Source organism: Phaethon lepturus, unplaced genomic scaffold (assembly GCF_000687285.1).
Source record: "Phaethon lepturus isolate BGI_N335 unplaced genomic scaffold, ASM68728v1 scaffold16971, whole genome shotgun sequence".
Classification (NCBI taxonomy): Eukaryota; Metazoa; Chordata; class Aves; order Phaethontiformes; family Phaethontidae; genus Phaethon; species Phaethon lepturus.
This window is the reverse complement of record NW_010515696.1, coordinates 6,694-20,857: the sequence shown is the minus strand read 5'-3', so window position 1 is coordinate 20,857 and position 14,164 is coordinate 6,694. Positions and strand designations below refer to the sequence as shown.

At 40.8% G+C, this 14,164-nt stretch overlaps 1 protein-coding gene across 1 annotated transcript; it reads left to right on the top strand.

The window, feature by feature from the left end:
* The first annotated feature begins 2,913 nt into the window (after positions 1 to 2,913).
* Positions 2,914 to 12,960, top strand: SDR16C5 (short chain dehydrogenase/reductase family 16C, member 5). The gene is made up of 6 exons (XM_010295857.1): positions 2,914 to 3,257; positions 9,085 to 9,216; positions 10,232 to 10,331; positions 11,490 to 11,634; positions 12,212 to 12,337; positions 12,867 to 12,960. Exons 1-6 carry the CDS (start codon positions 2,937 to 2,939, stop codon positions 12,958 to 12,960), a joined length of 918 nt encoding a protein of 305 aa, XP_010294159.1. The 5' UTR covers positions 2,914 to 2,936.
* Positions 12,961 to 14,164: the final 1,204 nt, after the last annotated feature.

The following is a 14,164-nucleotide window of genomic DNA, read 5'->3' as shown; positions in this document are numbered from 1 at the left end:
GAGTGCGGGTCACAGCTGCTAAAGGCTGCCCGTGGGTTGTGTTTTTGTGACGCTAGGTGGCTTAGCAGATGAGGCGTGCCACATGAAGGTGAGGTTGCCTGGCGTCTAATGCGTGGCGAAGCGGGTATTGCTGCATCTCAGTCCTGTCTTGGCTCCAGGACCGCTATGTTGGTTTGGTTTGGGGCGGGGGGGGGGGGGGTCATAATCCTCCAGGTGCAGTGAGCAAATTCATGCTCGCCACACTCAGGTGATCGCGCCATGCCTGACGCAACCACCCTAATCCCTTTGGCTGGCAGAGGTGTGTTGCGGTTCCGATGCCAGCCTCGGTTCTGCCCTCGTGTTTTGTGAGCGCTGGCGGCCTGCAAGAGCCGCTCGGCTGTGAGCACGGCCGGCACCAGCAAGTCTGTCCTGGCCAAGTTGCCTGCACTTGCAAAGAAACCTCCCTGATAAGCCACTGTAAAACCTTCGATACTTCACGACGATATAAAAGCCCTCCACGCTATGTCAGCGTGGATGTAGGCATGTTAAAAACAAAACAAAAACAAACCACTACGTGGCATCAGAAGGTATTGGAGATTTTAGGTGTGCCAGAGGTAACCTTGGCTAATTCACCTGTGAACAGATCCCTGCTCGCTTCAGTTGAGGAGCCAAAAATCAGCCAAGTCTGTTGGCTGATTGAGTTGTCTGGGTGGATGTGCTTGGTTACAGTAGCTGGTGTAATTAGCAGTGCTAATGCAGTAAGCCAAAGCCAGTGAGAGTGGAAGACTCTTGGCACAGTCAAAGCTGGGTTAGGTGAGAGATGTGTCAGTGGAAATTAAGCATTTGGTGATCTTAAAGGTCTTTTCTAACCTAAATAGTTCTATGAATTTATATCACTGAAGGATGTGGAGTTGGTGTTCTGACAGAAAGTCTCTTGTTGCCTAAAACAACTCTAATTCTCTGAAAGTCAGTATTTCTCTAGGATCTTATGTGCCTTTGTCCTGTGCAAGCCTAATACATGATTATTTTACTTAATAAATTACTGACATAGTTCTAAACTGGGTTAAGGTCAAATTATGTATTTTACTTCTAAGGCAAGCGCCTTCCCTTGTTTTTCCATAGGGATTAACTGTAACATCCTTACACACTCCAGAGATACCAATCTCCTTTCATGCAAATGCAGGATGTTAAGTGCATTAAGTTAGTGTAATCAAGTTAAATTCAGCAACTGTATTTACTTCAAAGATTTGTTGCTTCTGTTTTGGACCCAGCAAAGGACTTCTGTTTCCAAACACTTGCTGTCTTTTTTATGTATGTGAAATTTAATAACACTTTTCCTGCATAATCCTAGTTTTGTTTGTATTTGTAGTAGCTCTATAGCTGTGAGAGCCTACTACAGGAGATGTCAATATTGTCTCTAGAAAAATGTTCCTGTGCTGTTGTGATATTTCTTCCGTTTCTTACTGGTATTACTGTCTTCCTTCTGTGCCAGAACCTCTGCACACATTTTGTCCCATGTTAAAGGGAATGAAGAACAGAAAACATTCACCCTATGACTCCTTAAGAAAGAAGAACTTGTTTCCCCACCCACTGCGTTTTTCACAAATGGTTTTCTGTTATCGGAATAGTTTTAAGATGTCCTAATTCTTCTGCCAGAAAAACTTCTGAAATAACTTGCTCTGTTCTAGCAGTGGCCTATCCCTTTTCAGGACTGGCCTTGTTTCCCATGTACAAAACCTGAGGCTCATGATAACACGTGTATGTCCACATGCTAAATTTCATGAACTTTGCTCAGAGTAGGAGAGATCTAAGTAACTTATCTCTTGGCACTTGTCAAACATGATTACTTATAGATAGGTATAGATATAGATAGCAATGTTAACTAAGAGATGTGATCAAACTGGGCATATGGGGCTAAAGGTTGAAGTGTTAAGTGCCAATGTGCTGTACCTTTAGCCGAGAAGGTACTTTATACTGTAGTTAGTCAAAGATTAAAACCCGCTTTGACCAAGGCTGCATTTCTTGCATAGCATTTTTATACTGGGAAACAAATAGCACTCTCTCAAGGACTTAAATGCCTGCGTGGTGTCAGCTTTACTGTGATGAGTACAGACGGTGAAGTTTAAACACATACCTGAGATGGTATGATTCAAGCCCATGACATTTGCTTAATGCAGGGAGGTGGGAGAAGAAAGTCAACAGCTTTGCAATGCATTCCTAAACAAAACACTCTATTCAGGGTTTCCTCAATAATGGTAGTACTGGTAACTGAAACACTAGCAGTGACAGCCAGTGATTTACCTGGTGTGCTTTGGAGATTTATAAGCATATTGTATTCTGAAGCTCCCTATACTGGCAGTTTTTCAGCAGGGTTGATCCTATGACTTGCTCTGCAATATGATTCCTTTGACAAGGAGTGCCTACAAAGTAAAAAAGTCATAGTCCTAAAAGGAGAATTTTTCCTTACCTGAAGTACTAGCTTGTGAGCGCTAAAGTTGTTTGATCAAGCCGTAAGTTTTGGGTTGTAATTGCTGTGCATTTCTCCTTAAGATGCTCTATTAAGGCAACTACTACTTTTTTGATTCTACAATTGAGTCCACATCCTGTCAGGGCAGAGGTGGAAACCCATGACATGAGGAGTGCGGAATTTCTAAAGCAGATGAGGGCAGGTGTTTCCTGCCTCTGCCAAATAGTAAATCAATTGTGTGTTGCACTCTGGAGGAGAGTAGGAGCAGTCTGGAGATGATACAGAAACAGGACAAATAGGTCAGATGTACAGATGTAAGCCTACATATTTTTTTGAAACAACATGCAGGAGCAAGCTAGAGAAAAGACTTACAACGGTTCTGAAAATGCTTTTAGATTTTGAAGTATTGATGTTGCATTTTCTCTCTTTATGGTTTATTCTATCTGGTAAACATTTTCTTTTATCAGGTGTGTGAAGAAATAGCCTCAAGATGAACTTCTTCCTGGAAACATTCAAAGTCATCGGACTTTTTGTTTATTACTTGCTGGAGTCACTAGTGTTCTTGGTTGTGCCTAGACGGAAGAAGAATGTTAGTGGTGAAATAGTTTTAATAACAGGAGCGGGAAATGGAGTTGGAAGACTCTTATCTTTAAAGTTTGCCAGCCTTGGAGCCACAGTGGTTCTCTGGGACATTAACCAAGAGGGGCTCAAGGAGACAAGTAGACTGGCCAGAGAAAATGGAGCAGTGAGAGTACACTCCTACATCTGTGACTGTAGCAAAAGGCAGGACGTGTACAGAGTGGCTGATCAGGTAAAGTATCTTATTTGTGGCTTTGACACTATTCTGAGTGCATGCATGTGTGTATGATGTATGATAAATTTTAGTGACTTCAAAGCAAGAGATTAAAGCTAATTCATTCAGAATGTATTGCACATGCTACCTATTTCAAGAATACTGTTTTTTAGAGTTGACTTGTGTATCTCTGTTCCTTTAAAAATAAAAATAGCTGGCGCTCTTTTTCAGTAGCTAATTTCAACTGGGTAGCTTCTCATTCGTTTAGTTACTGAGCAGGCACTTACTGGTGAAGTGCAGAAAATAAAGTTACTGAAGCTAAAGCAGTATTTCAAGTTCTGGCAGCCTTTTGCCAAAAGTAAACCCTAAAGACCATGCATTGTAGAAAGGATTAACTGCTTGGGCAATTTTCAAATAATTCCATGCCTGTGAATAGATTTTTGCAGACTTGCTTTATCTGAATTAGTAAATGTATCTTGAGGTCTTAAATATTTCTTACTTTCCTTTTTGAAGAGCCTTGTAAGTATAGCTTGTGGTTAGATATTTTGGGCAGACTGACAGAATTGCCAAGAGCTAAAATTGCTTAACAATTTCCATTGTAACAACCTGTGGTGGGTTGAGCCTGGCTGGACACCAGGTGCCACCAAGCTGCTTTATCACTCCTCTCCTCAGCAGGACAGAGGGAGGGGAGAAAATAAGACAGGGGAAAAAGACTCGTGGGTGAAGATAAAGGCAGTTTAATAGAGCAAAGCAAAGCCCACGTGCAGAAGCAAAGGAAAACAAAAGATTTATTCTCTACTTCCCATCAGCACGCAATGTCCAGCTGCTTCCCAGGGAGCAGGGCTTCAGTACCTATAGTGGTTGCTCTGGAAAACAAAGGTCATAAATGACAAATGTCCCCACTCCTCCTCCTTTTTTTAGCTTTTGCTGAGCAGATGTCATTGGTATGGAATATCCCTTTGGTCAGTTTGGGTCAGCTCTCCTGGCTGTGTCCCCCCCCAAGATCTTGCCCACCCCCAGCCTACTGGTGGGGGGAAGAATGTTGGAGAGACAGCCTGGAAGCTATGTGAGCACTGCTCAGCAGTAGCCAAAACACCGGTGTGTTATCAACACCTTTCTAGCTACCAGTACAAAGCACAGCATGATGAGGGCTGCTGTGGGGGAAATTAACTCCATCTCAGCCAGACCTGATACACAACCTGTTCTCATTTGCTTACAGTGTTGCTAAACTTAACTGTTGGACTAGAAAGTTTCCACAGTGAGTGTTTACCTGAGGATGAATTTTTTAAAAAAGTCAACTGTCTTCAGGAACATCTGTTGGCTGAAATAATGTTCCTCTTTTGGTGCTCTTCAAGAAGCCTTCTGTATTTTTCTATCTGTGCAAAAGTGACTAGAACAGACTTTGAGAAGTGAAGCTTGTGCATGACTTGCAGCTTGTTAGAGGCTGGTACTATTGTTATTGTATTCTGGCAATGATGATCACCTTTGGTCACCCTTGCAGCTCCGTTACGCCAGCTGAGTTGCACGTCTGCCGTCCCGGCAGAGCGGTTGCACGTGTCTCGCTGCAGCCCTGTAACTGGCCTTCCTGCTGAACCGGGAGGAGAGAGTATCGTAGTGTGAAAGACACTGGAACGAAGAAAGTGGAAACTAACCTTCAGTTTTGAGGAGTCAAGAGCTAGCACATGGAGAAAAGCAGTAGCAGAACTTTCTGGCCAAATGTAAAAAGAAGAGGGTGTAGTGACACAGGTTAGGGATGATAATAACAAGTAGACAGGGGTGAAGTGGTAAGAGAGTCTCTGTGCATGACTCCTTGCTTATAATCTTCGTCAGCAGTTCACTAACAGCTGATCCACTAATAATCCTCCTGCTGATCCACACAGAAGAAAATACCCTGCTACTGTTACTTCAGAAACATCATGTCCTGCTGACACCTGATGTAGAACCATGCTGACAACTTTCCCATCTTATTAGTGACAAAAAGACTTTAGTATTAGTTAGTGCTTGGTGCCACTATTTACTGAATGCAGTGTAGCAGACTTTGGCTCATAATGTGCGGCGTCAGCCTTTGCAAGATGAGGCAGCATGGTTCCAGGTTTTGTTTTTTCCCCCCCCTGGTGATTCAGCTTCATGCAATGACTTGGAGTTTTGCAAGACTATGTAGTGAATTATATTCATGCAGGCAGGGCAGGATATGGTTGAAGACTTTGTGCCCAGTAAAACAATCTCAAAGCCAAAATGAAATTTATGTGACCTTTAAATACCTGCTTCTGGTACTTCATCAGCCACACAGAGACCAGGAGAAAGTCTGTTCAGTAGGAAGAAAACCAAAAAGCCCTGCACATGTCGTGTCCTTGTTCCTTTCCTGTACCAACAGGATGAAGGACAGCTTTTGGCTATCAAGAGCTGTAGCTTAAAATTTATTTCTAACGTCCCTGTTCCAGAAGTACCCAACCCCAAAAGGAATGCAGCCTTCTCTGACCTACCCCTCCCTTGAGTTCAGCTAAACTTTAAGAATCTAGGGCTTTGAAAGAGGGAGGTAACTATGGGTTTTTGGCCCTCCTACTTGTGGGGAAACAGAAGCCTTTTTCCTCATTATCGTGTTGCAAAATTGCATCTGGGCTCATATTTACTTCCAGGATCTCTTGTGCATGGTACTTTTTTGCTTATCCACTGTTTTCTTTTTTTTTCTTGCTCGTTAGTCAAGATGACAGTTTGCAGCCAGTTTTTCACTTTTCTGAGGATCTTCTTTCCTGTGCAGAGGAGCAACAGTAGGAGCACATCTCCTGGTGGTATTTCATGCTGCTTATAAAACATCCAGTGCTTTCTTCCACTTCTTGTAGGCAGTTATGGAGGGGTTCGTGGTTCTTAGAAAGTAGACGCTATGGGATGCTGTTTGGGAATTATGGGAATTGCTCACTACTAAACTTCAATATAAATGCAGAAACAAATAGGAAATAGTGTTTACACCTGAAAGATGTTTAACCAGATCAGCTGCTTGTCTTACCAAGGCCTAAAACAAACAGCTGGAATATACCTTCCTGCACTCACAAATGGAGAGGTATAGAGCTCTGGGGAGTTGATGTTATCACACACACACACACCCCCCAATAGTTAGGGAAAAAGCTCAGTAAAGGTCTTCTGTACTTGGCCTCAAAGCAGAGTGTGGAAGCTTGGGCTGAGTGTCTTGGCTCTGTCATGCACAGGGAAGAGCTGAGAGGAGAAGGGAATTAAAACAGCCGATTTGCTGAGGAAAAAGCTGCTACATCTAGTTAGTAGGGAAGCAGCATGAACAGAGGTGTTGTAAAGCAGGAATTACTTGTCTGGGTTGCAGGAAGGCACTCAAATCTACTTTGAATTGCATCCCAAATGTGAATACGTTTTGGAAGACTGGATAGAGACAGAGTGGTAAAGGAGGAGGTTATTCAGGTTTTTGACACTAGTAGAAATTGGATGATCAAGGTTGTCTTCATATTTCCCTTCTCCCATCTAACCTGAATGCCCCAGTCACCAAGTTATAAACTCTATGTACCTCATCCCCCACCTCTGTCCGTCTTTTGTTTGCACAAAAGAAGCATGACCACCATTCAGGTATTCGTTATTTGCCCCGAAGGGTGGATTTGGGGTACTGGTCCAGGCTTCCAGGATTGCTAGATCATCTGACACAAGGCACTATTTTAGTAATCATTTACTAATGATTACATTTGCATCTCTGCATGCTATTTTTACCTTCTGGTGAGGGGTACGTATTCAGGTTGGTGACTAGAGCAACTTGTTTAAGGCTGCCTATGGAGATCATGTGGTGCTGCTTCAGAAATATTTAAGGCGTTACATGACAACCTTTTGAGAGGGGAATAGACAGACAAGAATGTGTGAGCAATGACCAAAGTGGAGAGGGGCTCTGGCTGATGAATTTATTATAAAAGCTGTTCTGTATAATCCCAAGGCTGCTTTCTGTTTTTTAAACCCGTACTTAGTTAACAAACCTGGACAAGACTGGAACAAGTTTAAGGAAGATGAGGAAATTAAGCTAGAATAAAGGATAGGTGGTAAATTATCCTTTAATTGTTTACTGTTATACAGGCTAGCCTGTCTGGTCTGCTTGTGCTTTCCTCAGTCACTGTAGGCACCTAGCAAAGGAAATGCCATTAAGAAAGGAGGTTCTGTGATCTGCAACTGTATGGCAAGACGGCATAACACCAACACAGTTTCCCAAAGCTACTGATCAGCACATGTTTAGCACTTGATCTGGAACTCACCAGTGAAACAACATAGAGAGTGCTCATTTCCTTTTTCCCAGGTAGTTCAGATTAATGAACTGTACTTCAAATACTGCATTAAATATTTTAATTGTCCTTTTGAGAGCTGGCACAGTATCTTGCTAGATATTAACTGGCCAATAGCTATTCTCTCAAGTCTGTTCATGAAAGTTCTCAGTCTGGAGCTACAGTGAGAACTATACTTCTTACCAAACAAAATGTGTAGATGTTCTTTAGCCAACTTATTTTCTGGGAACCATCTTATAAGGGTTCTGGTACAGTGTTAGAATTGAAGCAAATACACTAGAAACAAGCTTCTCCACCATGAGCCCAAAAAGCTCGGAAGGCTTTTGCCTTCTGTGAATGCACGTGTCCTAAAATCTTTTTTTATTCAGGACCCTACAGCTTTTGTTTAATTTTCATAACAAATTACTACCCTTCCTACAGTTTTTTCATTTCTTGTGTTGTCCTGGGAGCTAATATCAATGGAGACCTGGTGTTCTTTGAGGCTGTCTTCATGAGAAATAAACTTGTAAAAAAACCTTTTTATCTGGTAAGATAAGCTCTTATGTTCCTGACCTATAAAGTTGCTTGAAGTAGTCCAGATACTTAAATTAAAAGGTTGTAAGGAGGAAATTAATTTTACAGGTGGTCTTTCTCACTGCCTATGCATATGAGGAATACTTTTTATCAAAAGTGACCATTTGTCAATTCTAATTCCAACATGCTAAGGGCAGAAAGCCGTAGGGAAGTCTGGTTTAATGCGTGTGCTGTGGAACGCAAGTAAAGTTACTGCTAGTGAAAAACTGCTATGTAATACATGTCAGTGTTTAACAGTCACAGTCAGGAGAAGTGGAACATCTGGAAAACAGCATGAAGAATCTTGAAATATCTGAACAATATATTAAGATGCTACTAAGTAGCTGCTGCCCTGTGCAGTGGGAGAGATGAATCCCTGGACTGTTGGGATATAGGCAATTAACACTACCAACAGGGAACCCAATTTTTCTTCTGCTCATCAGAAGACTCAAGTACTGTGCAAGCTGGCTTCAGCCTTCAAGTTGTATGGCCGCACTGTTTCTGTGCTCAAGATGCTCTGTGGAAAACACAAGAGGATTTGAGTATAATGCAAGGAACCCTCACGTAGGTTTGATGTACCTGAATCTGGTGAACTCGCCTGAGGATCTATGTACTGTGCCTCACCACGTGGCATAGAAATGGCCCTACAAACAGAATTGCTCAGTGGTTTTAAGGTGGGTTTACTGTAGCAAAATACTTGTGTTAGTTAAGCTCTCTGCAGTAGAGACTTATCTGGAACAGTTGCAGCAAGAACCAGAGGTGCTGAAAGCAGAAGCCTGTGTGGAGCTGTTGGGCTCCACGCCTCTAAAGAAAATCCAGTTGTAAGCTCAGCTCTAAAAAGGTATCAGGTGAGAACATGCAAGAACCTGACGTGTTTGGATCCATAACAAGCATAGTAAGTTCAACTTAGTTGAAATGTGCTACAGTTCTCTTTCTTATGTTTTCATATATAAAACTTGGAAAACATGTTTTTTATTCATTGCATAATATCTTGAGGCTTTTTGTTTTAGGTTAAGAAAGAAGTTGGCGATGTTAGCATCCTAGTCAACAACGCTGGTATTGTAACTGGGAAGAGGTTTATTGATTCTCCAGATTCACTTGTGGAAAAAACCATGGAAGTGAACATAATGGCACACTTCTGGGTAATACCTGTACTTTGCATATACATACTGAAACATCCTTTCAACATGTTTTCAGTGTTAATTTTGCCTTTTGCAGTTGAGGAAAATATGCAAGGATATATAGCTCCTTGTAAGTTCAGTCAGAAGTGATACAATAAATTACTTTCTATGCCTAGGAATTTGTAAAATAAAAAAAAAGTGGAAGAATGGATCCTTTGGGAACTTCTGGGATACGTAGGTGGAAGCAGAACTGCTTTGTATTTAGAAATGCTCTTAAGAACTGAAGTTTACCAGCTGCTAAATTTTGAAGCTAGTCATATGTTAGAATCCCTCAGTATTAATTAACATGAACCAGGCCCAGCCTAAAAGTTGCTGCTGTAGTAACGGAGAAGTGTTCAATCCTGTTAGTCTTTTACTTGCTTTGTGGTTATGGTAGTTTCAGATAGTTTCAGTAAGAAATACCACGTGTTCAGACAGTGCTCTTAAGTGGGGTTTTTGTCCAAAATGAGTAACTTAGTGTGCTTTTTTTTTCCTTCCAGGGAAGGTGGGCCATCTATATGGTGTTCCTATCATAAAGAATTGCAAAGGGGATATTAAAACATGCTTCAGTTTCTTCATAAATAAATTTAATCACAAAGATTAATTTAATAGAAGGAAGACATGAAATTAACTTTTTTGCCATTTTACAAAATTTGCAGTGAACACTTAATTCTCATTTGAAACATTGCAGTGCTAAGCTTTAGGCTGAAAGAAACTGAACAACTATATCTTCAGCTTTCAGCAAGTTACTGTCTGTAGTGTTGCGGAGAAAGTGATACTGGTGGGGCCTGGAAAGTCCCAGCTTAGTGGCTGGGTTTGAGTTCAAATAGCTCTTTTATTTTTTTTCCCCTCTCTTCCATAAGGGAAGGGGGGGAAGCTTATTTAAATGTTAGGGAAAATTTCTTTAAAAACAACACTTCTACAATATTATAGCATGTAGCTTAACATTAAATAAACATTATTAAATGTTTCATTGCAACTCTGACTTGCATTGCAGACTTGCAAAGCCTTCCTCCCAGCAATGATAGCCTCTAACCATGGGCACTTGGTTAGTATTGCAAGCTCAGCGGGACTGACTGGAGTCAATCGTCTTTCAGGTAGTATATTAAAGCTAATGTTCATTTAGACAATTCCTTTGATTTAAACTCCGCAATCAGTATTCATGGGGGGAAAAAAAAAAATCCTAATTTTGAGTTTCTGGGTCTTTGTGTATTGGTAAAGCAAATGGTCATACTTTCAAAACAGCTGACCTTAAATAGACCATTCCTTTCAAAAGAGTTTTCCAGATGCTCAGCAGTGCTGTGAAACAGGTTTTTCTGCCAAGGCAGTTAGAGGATCTAGGAGCCATATAGAACTTTGGAGACAGAACTTCAATATTATTAAAGTTAACCTGCGTGTATTTGGTGGGAAAGGAGCCACTTTTTTCTTTTTGCAAGCATGTTCTCAAGCTAAGCAGTCTCCTGTACAGGTTTCCTCTCACTCAAAGAACTACTAAAATCCAGATGTGGTACAGAGGCAGAGGTGCGATATCTCATTTTGCATTCTCTGTGTCGCAGCCATTCATTCAGGAGGACCCATACAGTGGTGAAAAGAAAGTGTTGAAATTAGGGCAAACTCAGAAGGCATTCTGGAAAACATATGCAAAGGGAAGGAAAGTGAAATACGGTGACATAGCAGTAAAAGAAATCTAGCTTCAAGGCAGTGATAACGAAGACAAATGGAGTTTCAACTTGAAACCACATGAGAGATTCTTGAAGACTTGAGTTTGGTGCATAAGAAGCTAGTGCATGGATTCACAGATAAGGTCTGGTATGAAAAGATAATTCCATTTGCTATTGTTCAGTAGAGAGTGGAAAGTTGATAGGGATGCAAGGAGAAACCCTCTGTCGTCCAGTCTAGAACAACAGTTCACTTAGGAGAGGGAAAGTAAAGGAGTGAATCACATCAAAGGGAAATTTCATTAGTTCCTACTCGGTTGTGAAGTCTTCTATTATTAGATAGTGATTTCCTGCAGGTACTGTGTATATATCATTTCTATACTGTAGTGCTGCTGTTGTATACTGTAAAAAAAAAAAAAAAGGAAAAAACAAAAAAACACCTGTGGCTAGTTTGCTTAGTGTAGTTTTGTCGCTGTCCTCTGTCAAAAACTGTTACCACTCCTGTGTACCTGTTCAGTGGTAGGATTCACTGAACCTGTTTAGTAAAGTCTAATTAGTAAATGTTTAACTGCAATTAATGTTTTGTTTATTTTACAGACTACTGTGCAAGTAAATTTGCAGCAGTTGGTTTTGCAGAGTCAATTGATTTTGAGATGAGAGATCTGGGAAGGGCTGGTGTTAAAACCACAATTGTGTGTCCTTACGTCATAAACACAGGAATGTTTGCTGGCTGTAGAATCAAGTGAGTAAACTCTTGTGCAGGCTGCATAAAAGCCTCACATTTAGCATGTTACTATTTCCTTTATAAAAATCATGAGCTAGACTTTTCTCTGCTTGTGTTATTTTTAGGGCCTCAGATGGATGTTAACAGTGCTATCCAGTGACTGGGCAACCCAATGGCAAAGCCCTCGCTAGTTCACTATTCATTTAAGCTGAAATGTGAAATGTAATTGGTGTCCTTTCCTCTGCAGAAGCCAAATGCTCCAGTTGTCCTCTCTGGCTTCTAAACCCCCATCTAGTTCCTGAAATCAGTGGCATAGTTCTGCGCAGTATGCTGCAATGTTATGATATTTAGGAGGAAAATAAAAGCCTAGCGTGTCTTAATATGAGGACTATGTGGATTTGTCTTACGAGAGATCATACAAAAGGAAAATAACAATGGCCACTCACTCCCTAACATAATGGAAGTTCTGTTGTTCATAGGATTTGTGATATTTATTTCTTCTTTTTGTTGAATAACTGCAAAATGGAGACTTACTTTATGTAAGATGTGAATCCAAAGCAATTTGTATTGTAGTAAGAACTGTCTTCTCTTCCAGGTGGCCAAGTCTGCTTCCTGCTCTGGAGCCAGAGTATGTGGCTGAGAAGATAATGACGGCTATTCGGTGTAACCAAGAAATATTGCTGCTACCACGCATTCTTTACTTTTTATTCGCTTTCAAAAAGTAAGTTACGCCCTCCCTTCTTTTCCTTTCTCACTTTTCTGTCTAGGGATGTTTCAGCTATGTTTTTGACTAAAAGTGCAAACCAGGCTTCTGCCTGTTGGTGTGAATTTTCATTAAGTTCTGCGCGTTTCTGGAGTTTTCCTTTTTTTTTTTCGTTTCCAGGGGTTCAGTCTGCCCTTGGACCACAGAATGACTGAAATGTCTGACTGACTTACTGATACCATTGGGGTGCAGTTTTACTGTGGGCTCTAGAGACTGGGCCTGCTCCTTAGTAACTGCATATCTGGTGTCTTGCCCCAGCATTAGGGCACTTCTGACTGTTGCAAGCCAGGCTGGGAAATTGATCTGTCTAATTACTTAGGCTGTCAAATGAGTGTAATGCATATTTTGAGAGGACCAGTGGTACTATATTCTAGATAGTAGATTATCTTTGCCAGTATTAGCCAGGTCAAACTAATTCTGTGAATAAAACTGCACAACTCTTCTGATGTCTGTTTTGTTTTTTTTCTTCAACTCCCCTACCTTACAGTATTCTACCAGTGAAAGTAACTGTTCTCCTTGCGGGCTATTTTGGAAACCTCCACCTGATGGATAACTTCAAAGGTCGAACGAAGAAGGACTGAAAACGTGCAAAATTCATAGACCAGCAACTGTAAAGTGGACCTTGTTAATGGTGGTAGTGGGAAAGGTCTGTTTCTCTAGCCACTGTGAACTTAAGGTGCCTCACTTCTCATTAGTAGCAATTCTTAAGGAAGTTGCTTTTTAGATGGGTCTTAATCAACAGCTTTTTTTTAATCCAGTGAACTGTTTTCCTTTCACCTCATTATGGAAATACACTAATTAAAATTAGTTCCTTTGATTATGTCTGTTATAATGCCTTAAATATGATGGTCTATCACAAACCAATAAATGTTAACTTTGGGGGGAGAAGGCACCTATTTGGCAGGGAGCCAGGAAAGCCTCTAGTGGACCTGACTCCTCATGGTTCAGTGAATGGCAGTGAGGAGGGGTTTTACTGCTGGTGCCATTACCATTCCCCGGTCAGCTGACAAATTGGAGTTCCCTGAAACAACAGATTGCAATTTATACAAATGGAAGTTTTGTGAAATGAAAAATATGTCCTGTGTTGATGCAAAACTAATGAAATATATTAATTTTTGGAGGTGGTGATCTCAGGATTAACAGATGACTATGGATGTCAAAGTGGGGAGGAGGAAGCATGTAAATTATGTATTTGTGCTGCTAACCTACTTTTTGTCTAATTTATTTTAAAAGGTAATACTATGACTGCAACTTTGTAGTGGAAGTCTTTGTATCTTCTAAGTACAATATTTTAAGAACAATTTTAAATTTTCATCTCCTAAGCAGAATAAACTTGTAGTTATAAAGTATAAGACTGCCAGTCTGGGTGGGCTATCAAACATCTTGCCAAGTGACAATGATCTACTAAAAGCAAAGGTATTACACTGTAATCAGGGCTTCTCTTGGATTTATTTCAGAAAGGAATGATGTTGATAGAACTGGAGTGAAGGGAATCATTACAGCCATAGCTTGAGTAACAACATTATGTTTTCCTTCTCTGAATTGGGTGGCAGGCTTCCTTCTGCCTATGGAGACTTGTTTTACTGTCCCTTTACTCTTAAGACTATCCATTTATTTTGGACATATGCTGAGGAGGCCTTGCCCTTTTTGACAATGGCTGCTTAGAAAACTGAAAGCCCCCTTGACTTTTGGTAAATCAAAAAAAAAAAAAAGGAAGATTATATACCTAAAATGTATGTTGTTTATGCACATGCTGGCTAAGCTCCCCTCATCTCATGGTACTCT

Bases quoted from the DNA above. Each gene is read 5' to 3' on its own strand.
- SDR16C5 (XM_010295857.1), top strand. From the start codon at position 2,937: ATGAACTTCTTCCTGGAAACATTCAAAGTCATCGGACTTTTTGTTTAT. The intron at 10,332-11,489 runs GTAGTATATTAA...TTTATTTTACAG, and splicing joins TGGAGTCAATCGTCTTTCAG to ACTACTGTGCAAGTAAATTT. The intron at 12,338-12,866 runs GTAAGTTACGCC...CCTACCTTACAG, and splicing joins TTTTTATTCGCTTTCAAAAA to TATTCTACCAGTGAAAGTAA.